At 42.2% G+C, this 20,563-nt stretch overlaps 1 protein-coding gene across 8 annotated transcripts in view; it reads left to right on the top strand.

Moving 5' to 3' along the window:
* Window positions 1-20,563, top strand: part of ARHGEF3 (Rho guanine nucleotide exchange factor 3) — a 142,265-nt gene that overhangs the window by 91,430 nt on the left and 30,272 nt on the right. Inside the window, exon 1 of one of the 8 annotated variants that reach the window (XM_087744996.1) lies at window positions 19,297-19,572. The exons of the other annotated variants lie outside the window; for them this stretch is intronic. Within the exon in view, the coding sequence (XP_087601122.1) occupies window positions 19,477-19,572 (96 nt within the window). The 5' untranslated portion in view covers window positions 19,297-19,476. Of the gene's footprint in view, window positions 1-19,296; window positions 19,573-20,563 lie in introns of those variants that run through there. 8 annotated transcript variants of the gene reach the window in all.

Here is a 20,563-nt window from a genome sequence, read left to right as displayed (position 1 = left end):
CTGGGGGTGCTCAGCCTGGAGAAGAGGAGGCTGAGGGGAGCTCTCATCGCTCTCTGCAACGGCCTGAAAGGAGGCTGGAGCCGGGGGGGGGTCGGTCTCTTCTCCCCAGGAACAAGCGATGGGACGAGAGGGAACGGCCTCAAGCTGCGCCAGGGCAGGTTTAGGTTGGATATTGGGAAAAACTTCTTCCCCGAAAGGGCTGTCAGGCCCTGGCCCAGGCTGCCCAGGGCAGGGGCTGAGTCCCCATCCCTGGGGGTATTTAAAAGCCGGGGAGATGTGGTGCTTAGGGACGTGGTTTGGTGGTGGGCTTGGCAGTGCTGGGTTAACGGTTGGACTCGCTGATCTCAAAGGTCTTTTCCAACCTAAACGATTCTGTGGTTCTTCCTGTGAAGTTAATGGAATTTCTTCCAGAACCTTTGATTTCAGCCAGAGTAGGGAACCTGATTGTGTGAAAATATTAACAGAGACAAGTTGAAAGTTTTAATGCCCTTATCTTTTTATCAGATATGTCAGCATCTAAATCGGATGTTTTTGCCTAGTGTGTATCTGTTGTTGGGTCTAAAAGGTGGTCAGTGATGTGTATGGGATGCAAACAGGATGGGACTTAGGAAGGGGCAAACTGTGCGACTAGATCTGTCATGAGAGCAGAAGCATTCTTTGAGCATCTGCCCTACTTTATTTTACCAATTAGCTATTTACTAATTAACCATTAAGTAAAGTTCTGAAAGTACTTATAGGTAGTACAAAGTAGTTTGATGAAGTTTTTCTTACCCCTTTTATGAAAGCTCCATAGTTGCTTCTTAATTAAGCCAAATGAATCAGTTCTGGGGCATAAAGCTGAGCATTGTCTGAGCATTGTTGTATTGGAATATTATGTTGTATACATTGTTATTTATTGTAAGATTGTGTTATTTCTGGGAGAGTCGTTTTCATGTTCTGTTGTTTCTTGCTTACATCCGAAGCACGTTAATTGTGCTCCTTTTTGTGACTTTTTTTCTTTTCTACCATCACTTCTTAGAATAGCCCAGGGACTTCCTGCGCGCGGTGTGAAACCTGCTCCGAACGCAAGCAGCTTGTGCATTTTCACGTTTGAAGACATTTTTGTTATTAGAGTAGAACTCTTGCCAGGATAAGCAGTTTTTAATGCCCTTTTCTGCTCACATGAAATTTTTAACAGTTTATGGGTAATGAATTTGCTGCCCATGTCTATGTGGACTTGGCCAAACAACTGATGTGGAGGCTGGGTTTGTGGCTGTCTGGAGTTACGAAACTATTTGTGGTTATGGCACACATTTCTCGTATGAACTTGATGTATCACCCGTTCTGTGGCTTGTTTTCACTGGTTATAAAATGCTGATGGGCTTATTTTTCCTTAGCGATACCAAGAAAATTCATTCATCAAATTTAAGGGACTATACAAAATGTTATTAAAATGGAAACTTGTTCTGTTATTCTTTTATTATGTGATTGAGATTGAGCTTGCTTTGCTTGCAGAATTTCAGGACCTGCTGTGGTTGAGATAGTCTTTTAATATAGGATGCACAGCTGTGAAAGAAGCAAATTAAAAGCAGTCCCAGGAAGTACTTCAGTACAAATTTCTTAAAATCAGTTTACTGCATGAAGTCAATGCAATGGTGTTCTGTTATATAGTAAGAAGGGGGATGGCAGGAAAAAAAAAAAAAAGGTAAGAGCCATTACGACATGGCTGAGGTAACAGGTAATACTGATCTCTGTCTGCCAGGACATTTTCTAGCCAGGACCTGCATCAAATTCTCACTTGATTTTTCTGCGTACAGGCTTTAAAAGGATGTGTTAAATGGGCACTTCATTTCACATTTACAGAAGTTCCAAAAGACACTAACTGGCCAAAGAGACAGCTGAGGATAATATGACCCCTTTGTGGCCATTGGTCATCCATCGTTCCTCTAACTTGTATTTTTAAATTGAGTGATTTTTTTTTTTTTTTTTTTAATGGGGCAGGGGGTGGGTGGGCGGGGAAAGACCAATAGAACAGGATACCATCTGCATCTAGGGTCATGAGTGGGGTCAGATGCATAACTGGCAGCTTTTGCGTATCTCCTCAAGAAGTTCAGATGGTGTGCCTCAGGAGAAATCATTTTCTCCATGGCTTCCCTTCCATTAAATGAGATGCCTTCTTTCTAAAATAATTTCCTTAGTGGCAATAGTATAGCTATACTGTGATTCTTACTGTTGTCATCTGACTTTTAGTGGTCTTTATTTACATTAGCAGAAAACATAAATAGTGTCAACATTAATAATTTTTCATCCATTAGTTAAGCAATGATGTATCTCTCGCGAGATATATTTGCTCACATTTGTCACCCTTAGTGCTCTTTAAAAGTAACTTCCTCTTTGTGGTGTTCACAGTAGGCTAAAAACCTTCTTCAAATGAGAGATGCGGATGAGGACATCTTAAAAAGCAGTTCTTAACATTAAACAAACCACAAAGTTTTAACTATACAAGTGCTGGATGGATTTACTGATAAACCTCTCATCCTCTAGTTTCCTCTTAGTGGCCTTAGTTCAAGAAGCAAAGAATTGGTGCATTCGGCAGCGTTTAGTTGTTTCCTTTTAATCTGATGTGTGAGGTCATTCCAAAATGCAAACCTACATGCAAGTGAGAAAGGAAGGATTGATAGAGCTTTGTAGAACAGTTCCTGTGGTACATGTAGGTACTGCTACACAGGTAATGAAGCTGTGCCATGTTTTATTACAGCTTGCATAACTTCCTGCTGCTTAAAAGTAACTCCAAAAAAGCGAGTTAAAATTGCCCATAGGAAATGAAGGTGGGAAGAAATCGTTAATGGCAACATTCATCTTTCTTCTGTTAAAGGATTGTCAGAAAAGCTAAAATGTTATAGCTCTTCCATGTGGAAGCTTCTATCTGTAACAAGTAGGTGTTATCCTTGGGGATTATAAAAGCGAATGAAGGCACCATGGATTGTTCCCAGGTTACTGTCATTTCCTACTACGGACAAGGTTTGAGCCAGCCAAGCTTGCACCTGTGATTTTTGGAGTGGCATCACCTGAAAAATACTTGAAAGGCTTCTTTCTCCTTTATAGAATTATTACTAATGACTACTTGAAGTGGCGTGTGTATATATAGTGAACTGAATCAATGGCAACTCTGTGAAGCTCTAAGTCAGTGCAAGTTCCACTGTAAGAAGCAATCACTGGCACTCTTAGGTTCTGGTAGCTATTTATGTGATGTGGCTATAAATTTACAGAAGTAATTTGTGCTGATTTTTTTTATGTACATCGTTTGTGAAGAAATTATCTGCTGCTTTGCAGATACTCTGTAAGAGCAGTTAAAGCAAAACCCAACCCTGTGTTTTTACTGAAGAAGCATCCTTTAGATATTTCTCACAAAGAATCTCTCTGAATCTTGACTGAATTGCTTAATAAAGTGCTGAAAGAATGGTTAAAAAAGACAAGATACTGAACGTCCTTTGCTCCTAAGCTTTTATTTAAGTGTGCAGCCTGTTTAGGAGTATACTTAAGGGCTCCCAGACAGAGAGAGACAGGGGGCCAGGCCAGGCCAGGAGAATAGGAGCCATTAGGATACTGTTCATGGTGGACATCTCATTAAGCTGCTGCTAAGGTAAGCCTTCTAGTGAGGTTTTTAGGAAGAAAAAACACTCAAACGTGTGGAACAGAAGATACAGAATCAGGAACTCCCAAATTCTAAAATTTATTCCAGATATGACTTCCACCCTGAACTCTCTCGCATCATTTTTCACCTGGTTTGACATTCTCCTTGCTGAAGCAGGAGGCATGCTTTACTGCTTTACAGGAGTAGTATAAGAAATTTGTAGGGTATTTTGAAGAGGCAAATTATTTTGGTAGCAGTGTTTGCTCAGAACTTTAGAAGGGAAGCTTCATTCAAGAGAAACAGTCCAAAACATTCAGCAGAGATTCTCTGACATTTATTGAGGTTAAAAAAAAAAAAGTGACTTGCATTGAGACTCTTTCAGGACACTAGAAATATTCTTACAAGATCTGCTGTTACTTAACAAAAAGAAATAGAAGGAAATGCTCCAAAAATAACTGGGTATTTTTTTAGTCCATTTGCTTCCAAAGGTGGTTTTTTAAAACACAGCAGTTAAATATCTGGCCTCGTCTCTGGGAAGGTGGCTTGTGCTGAGCACTAAGAGCTGATCAAGAAGCAAGGGTGCAGAAACGACATTCCTGTCATGAGTCGGTGAGAACATGGAGCTGACAGCATTCCTGACCCTGGCTTTCCGGCTGAATTAGTAGTTGAAATGTTGATCCTGTGTACTGAGAGGTTCCAGCTGAGACTGTTTGTAATAGCCACATGAATCATGTGGCTTTAGACAGATTATTTAAAATAATTCTAAACCCTAAAAGACTGAAAATGTCCAAGGCTGCTGTTTATTAGGTAGGATAACTGTTCTTACTGTACCTGTTTGTTCAGGTAAGAGCTTAGCAGCCGAGAGCCCCCCATGGTAGAAATGACTGCTAGAGGCACTGTCATCCATTGGTTAATTTGCATTTGGCTTTACTGTTTCACCTTTCCACATTGCAGCAATAAGAGCATTGAAGAAGGCAGTAATGTTTGGTTGTTTTCTGTACTGCTTGCCGCGTTTGATTTTGTGCTGCATTCAAGTATGTGCTGGTTCCACTTCATTAATTAATTCCAGGCTGCCAGGTCCGGGAGGCCGCTGAAATGCGGACCTGTTCTGGGGGTGACAGGTCCCCCCCCAGCCAGGTGTGATGTGCTAACGCTCGACGCGACTCCGTGGAACAGGAAGAAGTAACGCGTTTAGATTTAGATTTAAATTTAGATTTAGATTTAAAGACAAGGGGTCTTTAAGGTTTCATCCCCCATCCCCCTCATCCTCCAGTTATTTCCTGATACATTTCTGGGGCCAGCTTTAGCAAGTTTAGGAAGGAAGAGGTTTAAAAAACAGATGCGTGCTTCCTGAAAAGGACCATTAACAACTTCCACCCAGTTTCCCAAACAAGACATAATCCTCATCCTATAAGAACTGAATACGGTAGAAAAGAAACTGTCGTCTTAAATAGTGGAATTTATTCACATATGGAAAAACATTTAACAAAATGATCATATCGGAATCTTAAAAACTGTAAGCAAATATGTTATCTCTTAGGAGTGTTTCTTTAGTATTCTTGCTTTTTTTTTTCCCCACTGGTGAATACTGGAGTGGTGTTGAGTTTCATTTGAATTTTTGTTGTTGTTAGTATCATGTGAACTGTTCAATTATGTCTGCTAGTATTGGTCACCTCCCAAGCACAGCTGTTATTAATTACTAGAGGAAAAAGGTCTAAAACAGTTGACCTGAGATTGTGGATGGCAGACAGCACTGTCTTTGAGATCACCTTAATGTTTCTTGTGGCCATAGGAAGTTTAGAAAAAAATTCCTAATTACAGTCCTGAAGTTGTTGGTAAGCACACCACTCACTCAGTATTGTTGTCCACGATCCCTAAAGCTCGGGGATTACCAGTGTAAAATCTGGGTAGCTTTTATTTCCAAAGAATGTCCGACTCTTGAGCCCACGTGCTCGCAAAAGGTACTTGTGGAGATACCTGTGCAAGCCTGGGTATGTCAGAAGGCAAAACTGGATTTGTACTGTATGCTTCTGTACGGTTAGATAGAGGATGAGGAACATTGCAGTGTTTCTGACGTCATTTTTTAGCATGGTGTTTGGTGACATTTTCCTACTGAGTTGGACATGAAGTCCTAATGACAGCGGCTCATCTTCAAACACCAGAGATGGAATCAGGAAGGATTCATCCGGGCGAAGGATTTCCCTCTTTGTTTTCTCTTTTTAAAATAAATATGTCCCTTTGTAGTAATTTGTTACTTGGGTTTCTCTCTCTTACCATTATTTCGGAAAACTGGCGGTATCTCACTCGAAACTGCTTTCTCATAGTCTGAATATAAACGTAAAAATTGGCTAACATCGTTTCTTGATTGCATTGCACCTTGGAAAGGGTGCGGGGATATTGCAATTCTGACAGAAATGTTAGATCAGAAGCTGATTAATTTAGAGGATTTTGCAGCTCAAATGTTGCAGATGTTGAGAAGGAATGTGAGGGCAGGCAATGATTAAAAAAAAACTCCCAAAAAGCCAAATCCAAACACCACAAACCAACCAACCTCGCCTCCACCCTCAGAGCTCTTGTACCTTGGGGAAATAATACCTGAATCATAATTGTGTTGTAGATATACTGTAGATGTCTAAATGCATAACTTGGAGGGGGGAAAAGTGCCAGTAGGGTAGGTAGCAGTTGTGAAACAAGTGTACTGCTGTAAGGGGCAAGGCTGTGCTTTCCATAAGATCTATTGCCTGGTTATTGTATCTTTCCCATATGTGCGAGTAATATCAGACAGGTGATTTAGTTTCATAGAGATCAGGGAGGCTGCTCATGTTCAAAAAGGTCTTTGTAGCTTCTTGTTTCAGCTGTTTGGCTTATTCATGTGATGTGGTTACTATATCCTGCAACGACACGTTTTAATGCACATCTGCTGTTACATAGCACGTACTAAAATAAATGTGACTTCCTGAACTAACAAAATAGATAGATTCTTATTGTGGTAAAACGGCAATCGTTTTGGGAGGATAGATATCCTTTATTTTAATACAAATACCAGATTTAGAGGAAGCAATTGTGAACAGAAGCAGGTAGTCTCTAAATGTTTGTACAAAAACAAACCCACCAAATTCCAGAGAACAGTATGTAATAACATACCTGCTTTCCTATTCCAGATATGAAGCGCATTCCGATCTTTATTATACAGCTATGCTTTTATGAAGCTGTCCTTCCAGCCTTTCCATTTTGATTCATCAGTGCAATGGCTGGACATTTCATAGGACTTAAACACTTAGGTTTTTTTCCTTGTGGATTACCATTGCAACTCCCTTAGGTCGTCTTGAATATCTGTCTATGCTCTCTTCCCCTGTCCTGTCCTGATTTAGGGAGGAATGGAGTAGTGAGTTCAAGGAGAGCACACGGAGAACCCCTGTACCAGACAACGTGCTTGAAGTACAACATAAAGATTAACCTTTTTCCTTCTACTTTATTGCAGTATGTTCACGTGCCAGCACTCTGTTTGCTCTTGCTTTTTCTCTTAATGGTTTGGTACTTTGATTATACTTTTCTAGTCATTATTTAATTATCATATCTGGAATAAGGTAAGTATACAGGCACTGGAATGTATCATGCTTCTAATCGATAGTGATTACTGGAAATCAAGATGAAGGCCCTGTATCCTGCAGCCTGGAAAAACATGATTTTTACCCCTCTTACACCTTTTACTTCCCTTTTTCTCCTTCAACTTTTATATGTGACAGAATATTTTTGCTTCAGGCTACATTAGCAGTTCTGGATGGTTGCAACTTTGGTTTTGGTTTCTTTGTTTTTTAACTCCCCCCTCCCCTGTGCAGTGATTTTTATTTTTTTTTAATTCACTTTTTTTCTAAGAGGAATTTAGCTCATTGCTAGGTCAGTAAGATGGCTTCCATTGATACCTTCTTCTGGTATCAATATCTCTAAATTAGCCTAAGTTGCTGATACTCAAATTGCATTACGTTACGCCAGTGCAGTGTTTTTCTGATATGGGTGAACTGCAGCCTGCATGGAGTTCTGGCAAAACCTCCTTTGATTCCAGTGTGGCCAGGGTTTCTCTTTCGTGGTTTGCCCCTCTCTTTAGGTCGAAAAGATGTAACAAAACAAAAATAAAAGTTTTTTTTTTTCCTCTGGTTTGGGCATAGAAATACTTTGTTTAGACTGTCCTTCAAGGTAACAAAACTCAGAAAGCAGTTCTCTGTTAAAGTGCTTGCAAGCCATTATAACTGTAGCAGATTCAGTTACGGAGAAGTGTTCCGTGATCTTGTTCTCCTCTATTCTGTAGTAGCCTAGAACTCATACGTGAACTCACATTTTGAGAGTTGAAGAGTCAAATAAGATTTTGTGGGAGGAATTCTTTTATCACTTGCATCTCTACCTAAACTGCTGCTTTTGTGCAAGATTGAAGATTCAGCTGAGTAAAAGGAACGTCTCTGGGAGATTCACAGTGTGCAGTATTGCGTACAGGTCGCTAGTGGGACATTCATAGTACGTAGCCTTCAAAACAAAAATCGTTCTGCCCATCAATTACGGAACATGTATTACCACACATAAAATTCAGACAGAAGAATTCATTTAATGCGACGATGCCATCTCTTCTAAAATTCTTTTGCTATGTTCTTGAACGGTGTCGGACTCACCTGAGAAGCAGGTCCTTTTGTGTGCCCTGTGTCTGATTTTGCGTATTATTTCCATGTCATGATTAGTTTCTGGTCTTTTCAACTTACAAAGCTAAAATTGTCCCTCAGGATCTTACTATGTTGCATTTTTGATCATTGCAACAACCCTTTTTTCTGACTTGAACAAAAGCAGTTTTGCCTTCCACGTATATAACCATGTTATTACAAAAGCCATTTTCCTAGGTGACCACTGTGATCATGCTGTGCTGCTCTTTGCATTGCTCTGATGACTTCTATTTTGCATCAAACAGAAACTACAAAGGCTTTTGAAAGGATAGACAAATTATTTATCCCAATCCCACAAATCATTCTGCCACTGAAGTGGTTCACTCCTGTTCCTGTCTGGTCTGGAATACCAGCCTTCATCCTTCACTTGATTTTTTATTTTTAAATCTGTGTGCTTTTTTCCCCCCCATACAGCCCCGTGTTTTCAGAAGAACCCTCCCCAAAAGTTACATGATGGTCAGAACAAACTTGACAGCTGTTCATCATCTTGGGCTCTGAAACCAATGCCTGGTATTAAATGTATACAGCTTTTTTCTTCCTTTTTTTTTTTTTTTTGCTATATTTTCTGTTTAACATGCATCATAAGAACAAAATAATTCTATGGGTATGGGTTCATATTTAAGTCTCCTCACGTTGTTCTAAAGTCTCTTACGTTAACGCTTCACTGTTTACTAGGGTCTTGAGAAGACAGCATGTTCATGTTTTTGCAGGGATTTGAAGATACAATATTGGACATCCATGTAATTTCAGGCCAACCAAATTATATAATAAAATCAGAATGTTTGCTAAAACATACGAATATATCATCTTGCTTTTGTGTTCAGTCAATCACTATGTTTTCAAGATTAATAGATGCAGAAATTCTGTTCTGATGCAATTTTGAGTTGTTTCTTAGCTTTTAAAATAATAACCAATATTTTATCTGTGGCGGTTGGAATCACTTTCTAAGACTTTCTTTTCCGTTCTCAATTCTTGACTCTCTCTGCTATTTTGGGAACAAAGTTAACTGTGGTTGTTAGAGAGGGACCTCTCCAAAATTCATAGCTGTTGGGATCGTGGTTGCAGATTTTGTAATGGAGATCATGTAAAAGTAGGATGTACTTGATCTTTTTGCCAGATAGCAGTTTGTGGTTAACAACTTGACCAGAGAGGAGAGAGCCTTCAGAAATTATAGTTAGCGTTCTTGAAACAAGAAAGAAGTATTCAGGAAAACTTCCTTACGTTTATTTTTATGTTTCAGTTATAGTAACTTGTTACAGTAACCTCTGTACCATATGGGATTACCTCATTATATTTACACTTGGGAAGACAGTTATTTTGTAACTTTAAATAAAACCTTTTTGTAACCCGGAGTGAAACATTCCTGGGAATGGCTTCTCCCTTCCCTGATTCTTGATCAAGGGGTATGAACAAAGAAGTTCTGTCCTAGGGCGAGTTGTTGGTGTCTGGTTTTGAAGATGTTATGTCCCATTTCAACCCTCTCTTTAAGTGTAGTCACATTGTTGCTAATGCCACATCATCTTTAAGGTCATACATCTACAACGCAGTTGGTACTGGGAGCAGGTTAGTTCTATCAGTTGTTGATGCGTTATCAGTATTGGCAAGGACGCTTCTTTTTGAAGTTGTACCACGGTTTTCCTCCCCGCCGCACAGTGAGAGGATGTGGGTGTCGGAGAAAGATGATTTAATTTTGTTGTGTTCATCTTTGTCTGATTTTTTTGTATGGTATGTCATAGCACATGGGAATTGAACAGCATTTCTAAAAAGATTAATTCCGCAGTCGTGGAATATTGCAATTCGGATAACCACTGTGATAATCTGGATTGTAAGGCATTGTGTGATCTGCAAAAGTCTATTGAGGGCCAAATGTGGAGGTTTTCTGCGCTGGGTTGTCAGTGAGTATTGTAGTATGAAAGGAGGCATCTAAGGTTCAGCATTGCTCTGCTGTGGTTGAGATCTTAGACTGTTCTTGCTTTTGCGTAGCACTTAATAGTCTCACTGTTTTGCTTGACTACCATCACTCTTTCCCATGGACGTCTTGCAGTCTCTACCAAAGAATTGTAAGTTGCTTAACTTTGGGTCTAGAAACGCTGCTGGCATCTCCTTGCTATGGTCCAGAAAAGGGTACATAGTGCTCAGGAGAACATGAAGTCAGTCTCAAGGTTTGTGTTCTAAATATTTATTCAAGAAGCACAGATGTTCTCTTAGTTTTAAGATACTCACATTGGCAAAAATAACTGACTAGAAGATGAGTAACAGTGGACAGTTGTTATGGAAATTAATAGGTGGGTCTGATTTTTAAAATAAATAAAGCTTCTGATCCAAAACTTTCGTCAAAAAACCTGAAATCCTAACAGTATTCTTTGGGTATGACTTCATGAAACAACTTCAGCTGAGCTAACAGTTTATAGCTATTAGGAGGAGAAAAATTAGCCTTTTCCCTGGCCTGTCCTTATTCGTACCTGTGTGCTTTTCCACCATTTACCTTCAGTCAGTTCTGGTGCTTTTCTCATGGCACAATAACCTATTCAGCTGGCAAAACCAGCAGACAAGAAACCTGGCACAAGAAAGTATTTTTGTGGTCTTGGACTGTTGACTTACCTGTGTGATGGGTGCTAGCGCTGGGCTAAGGTGGCAGGGGAGGCCTACGCAGAGAGGGGGCACAGCGCCAGTGGCAGGGCGTGCACGGAGGGAGGAGGAGGAGGAGTCTGGACAGAGGAGCGGGAAATCAGGTTTATGCCTCTGCAAGTGGCAAATTGTTAATTCACCTCAGCGATACCGTAAAATCCTATTCTTTGCCAGCGCTTTGAGACACTATTTGCATCTTGAGTACAGCACTTCCCAAAGTAAAAACTCATTCTGGAATTAATAAAAATAATAGAATATTAATGAAGGGTAGAATGTGACTAACTCAGATAACTTCTCAGGACTGGGGAGATGATACTGACAGGTAAATGCAGTAAAACGTATCAAACTGAACAACATGAAATGTCTAACATGGTTTGAAATTTGTACAACTAGGTAAATAAATGAATAGGAAAAGAAAACTCAAAAGGCCCAAGTCTTTTTCTTTTTTTTTCTTTTCTTTTTTTTTTTTTTTCTCCCCTGCTTTTATTTCTGACCTGAAGAAGGACCTATGTACCTGAAAGCTCTTCTGTTGTTGGTTGGTTGGTTTCGGTTGGTTTGGTTTGGGGGGTGGGTGGGTTGGTTGGTTTTCCCCCTGGTTATATAATTTGGCCTAACAAGCCATATTACCCCCAAACTTTGCTTTACCTACTGCAGTGGGGGGGGGGGGGGGTCGGAAGAACAAGGCGAGTGGCATTTGGCCAGTATTACATGTGAGATCAGTTACAGAGCGGGGAAAATTCCTGTTACTTCCTAATAGAATAGAATGTGCTGCTCGCTCATATCTAGTTTTGCATACAGCAAAAGATTACAAAATACTGTCCTCTCCAAGGATAAATATTATAGAGTTACTCATGTAATATAAATGTTGTTATAATAAAATTTGACCAAAACAAAAAATAGACCACTACTGTGATGTCCCGGTAAATGCTTTGCATTAGAGGCAATGATTTCTTACAAAGCAATTTGTTATTTAATTCTCCAGTCGGCAGAAGTGTTCTGAAGAGAAATTCCTGCTCCCACGCTGCCTGTAACTTAAACAAAAGTATTTTAATTACATGTAATCTCATTTAAACATCATACAAGTGGTTCCAGTAATTTCCTCTCCCTAGAATGCCTCTTTCGACATAAAATTTCAGGAAAGGACGCTACACTTTGGCCCACCATTTCACCCTCTGCAGAACTTGACTGGCTGTTGAAAGTCCGCGTGGATCGGTCAGTGCAATCCTTCCCACCTCCTCTCTGCTCCCCCCGGGGAGGCAGGCAGGCAGGCAGACGCGCGCAGCCGACTGCGTAAGGCCTGAGGGGCCGCTTTGTCCCGCCTGGCCGCACTGCTGCCTTCCCTCGCCAGGGACCGCCCGTTAGTTTGCGCTGCTGGGTGTGGGAACGGGTGGAGAAGCATGAATCCTTCCTGATTTTTCTAGGCGAGCCATCGTTAATCTTGGGCTGCAGACCAGTCCCCCTAACAGTCTTCAGATATGAATGTGAGGCAGCTTTAAAAATGAGTTGTTATTGGCTTCCTGGGGGAAGCTCGTGAAGGGAGCGCTTCTGTCTCAGTGCAAATGCAACTGTTAGAGGGCATCCTTTAACTGCGCAGGACTTGCTGTAGTCATCGAAAGTTACGTGAATTTAGCAAAAGGAAAACAAACAAAACAACTCGGCAGGTTCTTTCCTCTGTTTGTCTCCCAGTGCAGAATTGTTCCACAGGCTACATTTATATGAAGAAACGCTGTATGCATGTCTTTCTTTGAAAGCCTGCGGACTGCTTTACAAGCAGTATGCGAGTCTGTACAATAAAACGTTCGTGATGATTTGTATGAGAATCATGTCTCTCCATCGGTTCAACGTGAACGGACTTTGGTATAAAGGCGGTATTTTGCAATAGCCATCGCTCACAGTGGAAGACAGTGGAGACTCCTGCTATTTATTAATTGTATTTGAAAAAAACTTAGGGGAATAGTTCAGGGCATCTCGACTGCAAATCCCGAAGCACAGCCCGTGATAACAGTGGGGAAACACACCTTCTTCCTCCTCCTGTTACACCGTGAGCGAGGTAATCTTCCAGTGGAGAATCTAGGCAGGCTAGAAATTTGGGGTTCAGTTTTGTAATGTCGGATGTTCCCCAGAGATGCGTTTCTTTGTTCTGCACTGATCTTTCCAGGATTAGGACTCTACCTGGAAAAATTACAGCTATGTCTTTTGAGAGAACATTTTTAATGGTAATCGTTTGTCCTGTAATCATATTTTCATTGGAATTTCTCAGCACCAAAGTATTTAATCAAGTGATATTTTTCTAATATTTATTACCTAGTAAATTGTACCTTTCATTACCATGTGTACAATCCATACTTGCAATGAGGAAGTTTCGGTTTCATGAAGAGCTGTGTAACTGCCTGATAAATACCCTTTACCTCGCAGTTCATACGCGCCCTAGCTGCTCACTCGCCTCTGTCAGTGTTTCTGCATTCCAGCTCCTGAGCAGATGCAAATTTCTAATGTTTGGTTGAAACGACTGCTTGGGTTGTTGGTGTGTGTTTCTGGTTTTGGTGGTTGGTTTTTGTTGAAAGGAAAGCTTCCTAATGATGACCCTGAAGAGAGATTGGGGTACGTTGAAGAGAGGCTTTGGGGATACTCAGCACGTGCAGAACCGTGTGTGTATGTGCAGCATTAGCTTCGCTAACTTCCACTGCTCGTTTCAGAACAGTAGGGATAGTAGCTTTTCTTTGAATAGTCTTAGCGAAAATGCGCCTTTCCTAGGCAGTGGCTTCTGGGTTGTTTCTTTTGTGAAACGACATACGTAAGATGGGTGCATATATGAGAGAATACACCATAAAATGTAAAGCACTGAGAATTTTTTTTATTGAAACACGTATGCAATATTTCTACTTAATTTCACGTTTTTATGGTGGGTAAAATTTCCAGAAACATCATATGCCAAGTATTTTTTGCACACTTAGCCAAAATTGTGTAGGAGATTCTGGTCCTCTGCAACACGCTTTACGTTAAGTCTTTTACTCCCTCCATAAACCGGGAGTAACTTAGCTAGGCAGCAGAGCTGCCGTACCCAGGATGACTCAGAGACTACTGGGTAACTCGATGTTCTTACAGCAATTCATCTGTTCTGAAAACAAAGCAATGGACTGTTTATTGTTCTTAATGTAATTTTCTTAAAAGCAGCTGGGAATATAGCATATCTGAAAATGACAGTGATAGCCTAGTTGGTTTTGTTGGTTTGTTCGGGGTTTTTTAAGCATTACACCTGTTCTTAAATTCTTGTCTTGTTACTGGAAACTTGTCACATAGGCATATATTTTACCAAGAAAGTATCTATCTGCATAAGTGTATGTTTCTAAGTCGCCAGAATGGACAGATCAAAAGGAAAAGCTCTGATTAATATGAATCACAGGAGAAATACAGTTAGTGGTTTTTTTTTAGCTTTGCTAGTTGTAATTAAGAAAATAAATAATTAGGCTGAATTGTTGCAGCTAAGGCTAGGCTGCTGCTTGGGCATCCCAGTCCAACGCAGACCAAAACCAAGCGAAGGGCTGTTTCACGTGGGGTGAGGGAAGAAAAGCAGAGACAGGCAGAGAGACATTCAGAGAGACATTCAGAGTCTTTTACTTCTTGGCATACCAGTGTTTTACCAAAAAATAATTGTATTTATCTGTTTTTTTTTTTTTTAACAGCTTGGCAAAACAGATTTTGACTTTTAATAGGGAAAGCAGTCACATTAGCATATCAGGAGGCAGAAGGTAATCGAGATCTGGGTGTAGACATCTCAAAATATTTCTGTTTAATCACAGATTCTGCATTTCTGCCCAAAGGCAGTTAAAATGTGTTGGCAAAGATCATGTTAAAACAAAACTTAAACAAAACAACAAAAACACCAACTCAAATCTTGAAACAATCTAGTTGTGGGTTTTCTTCCTTAGGCAGAGTTCAGCTTTAATTGATGCTTTTCAGTTCCACTGAACTCCTTAAAGCCCATGGCTTTGGTGGTTGAAGATTCTTCACTCTGTTGGGCTTTTCCTTATTTAAATGTTTAGATTAAATGTCTCAGTTCCCTTTGCTACTGCTTAGAATAATGGTTTCTTAACTGTTCTTTAAAAGGCAACAGGGTTTTTTTTTGTTTTTTATTCTTTTGACATCGTATTTTGGATCCTTTAAGAAATCTTTAATCAACTGCTTTTTAATTTTAAAATTACTCTGATCAAAGCTATGTGAATCTCAAAGATTAGCGTAAGGTGAAAAGGAATTCCGGCCACATATGAAGATATATTTAAGGTTCAAAGCCTAAATATTTTAAAGGACTTTGCCATGCAGACAGATGCTTTTGCAATAATCACTTCAGTATTAGGTTTTGAATGTGTGAGGAAACTAGCTAAAGGCATTGGTGTAAACAAGACAATCATGGAATCATAGAATGGTTTGGGTTGGAAGGGACCTTAGGGATCACCTCGTTCCGACCCCCCTGCCATGGGCAGGGACACCCGCCACCAGACCAGGTTGCTCAGAGCCCCATCCAGCCTGGCCTTGAGCACTGCCAGGGATGGGGCATCCACAGCTTCTCTGGGCAACCTGTGCCAGTGCCTCCCACCCTCGTAGTAAAGATCTTCTTCCTTATATCTAATCGAAATCTACCCTCTTTCGGTTTAAAGCCATTACCCCTTGTCCTATCACTATGCTCCCTTGTAAAAAGTCCCTCTCCAGCTTGATTGTAGGCCCCCTTCAGGGACTGGAAGGCTGCTATAAGGTCTCCCCAGAACCTCCTCTTCTCCAGGCTGAACCACCCGAACTCTCTCAGCCTGTCCTCATAGCAGAGGTGCTCCAGCCCTCTGATCATCTCTGTGGCCTCCTCTGGACTCGCTCCAACAGGTCCATGTCCATCTTATGTTGGGGGCCCCAGAGCTGGACGCAGTGCTCCAGGTGGGGTCTCCCCAGAGCGGAGTAGAGGGGGAGAATCCCCTCCCTTGACCCGCTGCTCATGCTTCTTGTGATGCAGCCCAGGAGGCGGCTGGCTCTCTAGGCTACAAGCGCACATTGCCGGCTCCTGTTGAGCTTCTCATCAACCAGCACCCTCAATCGCAGAACAACCTTGTCAGTGAACTTCAGTCCTGAACCAGGTCAACGGTGGTACGCGCCTTTCTTGAGCAGGGCTTTCCCGAGTTACCAAATCGTTTACTTACTTCTTCCTGACAGATAAGTATCTCTCAGAATAAACTGTGCCTTTGGCCTAAGTAAATTAAAAAACAAACAAACAACAACAACAAAACAAAAAAACCCCAAACCCACAAAAAATCTGTTTCAGAAATGGCAAAATTGGATGCACCGGCCTGCCGTGCAATCTAGGCACTAGCATTGTGTTTTCTTAAGTATTAGTTTCTTGTTTGAAAGTAGCTTACAATTCGTGTCTAATTTTTACAGTGTTACTGTAGATTTGTAGTTTCAGTATAATTTTTGGAATGAGTGAGCTCACTGGCTCCAGTCTTACGGGATTCCTTAGCGGTATCACCAAAACCGTTATTTCTCCGGCAGTCTCACTGGAGCTCGCTCGGGGGTCTTTCAGCCACGAGCTTACGAACTGGCGCTTGGCTCTGCTGGGGCCTGCACCCACAAGACAACACAGTACGGTGACTATTGACGGGCAGTCACTTTGCCGTCTAAATTAACGTACGAATGAAATGTAAATCAGCACTGACTAGTTTGCAAGATCTTTCAGAGTGGGCTCCAAGTGTTGTATTTGATACGCAGTACAGATGGGACCCAGTACTACGAATAAAGTGACATATTTTTGATTATGAATGCACATAGCGTTCTACGGACAAATTCAGTTCTCTGGAAAGAGAAGAATTGTTTGAAACTGTACCATGGTGTTATTCCATCAGATAATGTGAGACTTATAAAGTAGGTGCTATTCATCAGTTAACTTTGGGTCCAAATTTCAGTTCTGAAACTGTATTTACACTCTCTTGGTGAAGTAAACAAACATCCAGAGAGTCTGATGAATCCTGTTTTAGATGTTCATTGAAGTCTACCTTGTAGGTGCAAGATGCTCTGAAACTTACTGATACGAAGGTCCTGCCTATTTTTAAGAATCGTATTCCTCTTAAGACAGATTCTTCTCTAGTTTCTCAAGAACAAGCTTAGTCAAGCTGAAGTGCAGTGGCCTGATGAATGGAAAAATGACAGAGTCCCTCTCTTGGCATATGTTTTTTATGTGTGTAAACCAAAGTTCATTACTTCAATCTCCAAACCGGTACACCCTTGTCCGGTGTGAAGTGCTCTTTATGCTGTGAAGCATGTTACGGGATTAGAACGCTCTGAGGACAAGCCCTGAAGGCATTTTGTCTAACTGATTTGAGTGAAGCCGATTTCTAAAATGGTGATAGCGTACACATTCATAAACAAACATACACAGATGGTATTTGAAATCAAGGCTTCTTGAGCTTAAATGGCCACACAGCAGCTGCAGCGTTCTCAGGAGGTTTGTGGCCATTTTATACAAGCTGTGTGTATTGGTGTTCTGCTGTGCTTGAAATGCGAGGAGAAACCGCCCCGCGTTACCAGGTTGTGCTCGGGGTGTGTCCTCTCAACGTCGCGCTGAGAAGACTTGCAAAAATGAATGCACGTTCACGCGAATGAAAAACTTGTGGGTAGCTTCAGAAATCCTCAGGTAAGACAGGTAGTCTTCAAATAAGATGCTACGTTCCTTTCATTTTTTTTGCAATATGGAAAGGAACGGGGGCTGCAGCAAAGACTGATCTAAGCTAATGCCAAATCTCCAGTGGGGGTCAGCAGTAGATGCTTAGGGAAGAGTACAGAACAGAAAGAGCCTGTCGTGATGTTTCCTAAAGTACTATCCCAGTAGCCGAGAACTTGTGTCTGAGAAGCTTTCCTAGCAGCAGCATCTTGTGACAAATACTTCCACTGTAGATAGCACAGAAACTGTACATAATGTGAAGAATTAGCTGCTTTTCCTTTGCTCTGAATCTGACCCCATCTGCTTTAATCTGATGCACCGCTTTGTTCCCTCTAGTTGAATGCAGTGAAAAATCATTCCCTATTTGCTTTCTCTGTCACTCATGGTTTGTACATCTTTATCACACCGGCTCTGATTTTCTTTTTCTTCTCTGAAATGTCCTGTCTGCTTAACTGTTCTCTACATGAAAGCTGTTCAATGCCTCTTGTCAACACCTTTGCTTTCAGCGAACTTTATATGTTTGGGATATTGCTGAAGCCCAAGTAAAGTGTCCAAACGAGGCCTATGTCTGCCATTTGACTAAGCTTATTCTAAAGACGTCGTTATCTGATTAACAACCTTTAGGAAAACAAATGCTTGTAAAGCAACATCCATCATACAGTCTGCCTTTAAAACCAGTTAATTCTTTCAAACTCTGTGAAGTTATTCTTGGTTGTGCTGCTTCCCTTTGGCTGAAAATACCCTTCCCTCCTCCCCTGCCCGGCTTCCTCCTGGGTTTCCTCTTCCTTGCCTCCCTTCTGCTCTTTCTGTCGCACCCGCCCTGCGATGCAGACGGGGCCCCTAACGCTTCCGCTTTCTTTTCAGGAAATTTTCACTACCTTTGTCCTAAGGTGGACATCAAACAGAATTCGCCCGGCCGCACCGACACTGAAATGCCCTGTGAGATATGTTAGGCAAAGGTATTTTTCCACTTTCTCAGCTTCTTACAAAGAGGGGTGCGGGCAGGGGAGCTCTTTGACTAAACAATGGCAACAAAAGTGGAACTTTAAAAACACAAGAAACAAACTCCTGCTTCCCAGACAGGAAAAAGCAACAATCTGGGTGAACAAAAACAGAAAAAAAAAAGGGGGGGGGGGGGGAAATAAAAGCAGTGCTGTATGCTGTGGCAGCATAACATGATGCAGCATTGCTTCTCTGATCAGAGCAGCAGGAGCGCTGCCCGCAGAGTGCAGATGCCGCTGCCGTCCCAGGGACTGCAGCCCGTCTTGGGGAGCGCACCGCTGTGCCGCTGGGGACCGCTGACCGCCGCGGTGCTGGGCGGCCCGGGGCCCAGCAGGGCCCAGCCGCGGCGGCCCGGGAGGAGCGCACAGGGGCGCTGGGTTACAGCCTCGCCTTCTAGCAGGTGCCGTTAGCGCCGGCTGGTCGCTGAGGGCCGAGGCCGCAGCAGGGGGCAGGGCGGCGGCCGGTGCGGGGCGGCCCGGTGTGGGGCAGGGCGGCGGCCGGTGCGGGGCAGGGCGGCGGCCGGTGCGGTCCGGCCCGGTGCGGGGCAGGGCGGCCGCCTCCTGGGGCGCCCCACAGCCGCTCGCTCGCTCGCTCCCCCCGCGCCGCCGCTTCCCCGCCCCGGGGCGGGTCCGGGCCCGGCCGGGGCCGCGCTCCGCTGCGGGCGCTCGGCGCCGGGGCCGCTCCTGCCGCAGTCGAGCGCCGGAGCTGCTGCGGGGCGTCTCGGTGGCAGAGCTGCCGGGTGCCGGGAGGGGAGGCTCGGCTTCGTCCTCACGCTTTGTCCTCGGACGGAATCAGCTGTGACCCCCGAAACCGCTCCTCCTGCCGCCACCATGGTGGCCAAGGATTATCCTTTCTACCTCTCCGTCAAGAGGGCAAATTGTGCCTTGGACGCGCAGACAGTGACCAGCCCGGCTAAAGAGACGGAGGTACTTAATCTGCCGGTGATACGGTTGCAACTTCTTTTTTCTCTATAGCGTGGCCCGCATTGCCTTGGGGAAAAGGAATGCGCTTTGAAAATAAGCGTCTATGTACGGATGCCTGGTTTGTTTAGGCATCCTTTGCTGCCGTCTCTAGACGTTGAACTTTCCTTTGGAATAAGGCAAGGAACAAAGAATCTAGATTTTCATCAGCTGTCATTTTAAGGAATTAAAATTAATCTTTTAAGCAGCTAATTGAGAAATGCCTGGTTTAGATATGTAGTTTAAAGTCATTTATATGTATTTTATTCCAGTGCTAACTATTACTTACAAATTGTTTAGCTTACGGAGGAACTGGTTAAATGCTTTGTTGAGTGGAGGGAATCTGGAAAACGGTGTCTTAAAGCATTATCTGTCTTTTCCTTATTGGTAACAAACCAAGAAATTAATACGATAACAGTTAACTGAAAACGCTGCCCTGCCAGCAGGTTGACTACTCTGTTTCTTAAAAAGCCTGAAATCCTTTCAAGTGACATTAAAAATCTTACTTATTCACCCAAATTCAACATACTCATTTGCAAAATTCTCATAAATGGTAAAACTTTTCAGCAACAATGTTCATGAAAGACTTAAATATTCGGTACTTTAAGTCAATGTTGCTTTGTGTGCTTGTTTGGAAAGAAAACAGTGACCTTAAGGACTCTGTCTAGCTGTGCTGCGGGAGGGATAAAATTTCTCTCTGGAAGTTTTTATCACTTAAATATATAGCTTCTTCACTAGTCTTGTTTGCTGAGTAACTTAAAGACAACTTACTTAGTTGGGTGCATTTAATACAACTACATCAAAGATTAATTACCTTCAGCAGTTGAATACCTCTAAAGTAAAAGTGACACAAGCCAAGTCGCTATTTAATCATGATGCTTAAGCTGGGAACTAATAAGAAGATGCTGCGGTCTTCCTTTTCAGTGTACTTTTACATAAAGGAGTTTAATTATTGCAG

Source organism: Nipponia nippon, unplaced genomic scaffold, assembly GCF_047370975.1.
Source record: "Nipponia nippon isolate SJK-2023a ecotype South Korea unplaced genomic scaffold, ASM4737097v1 scaffold_9, whole genome shotgun sequence".
Taxonomy (NCBI): domain Eukaryota; kingdom Metazoa; phylum Chordata; class Aves; order Pelecaniformes; family Threskiornithidae; genus Nipponia; species Nipponia nippon.
Note: the sequence above shows the minus strand (reverse complement) of the source record. Positions and strands in the feature narration are given on the sequence as shown.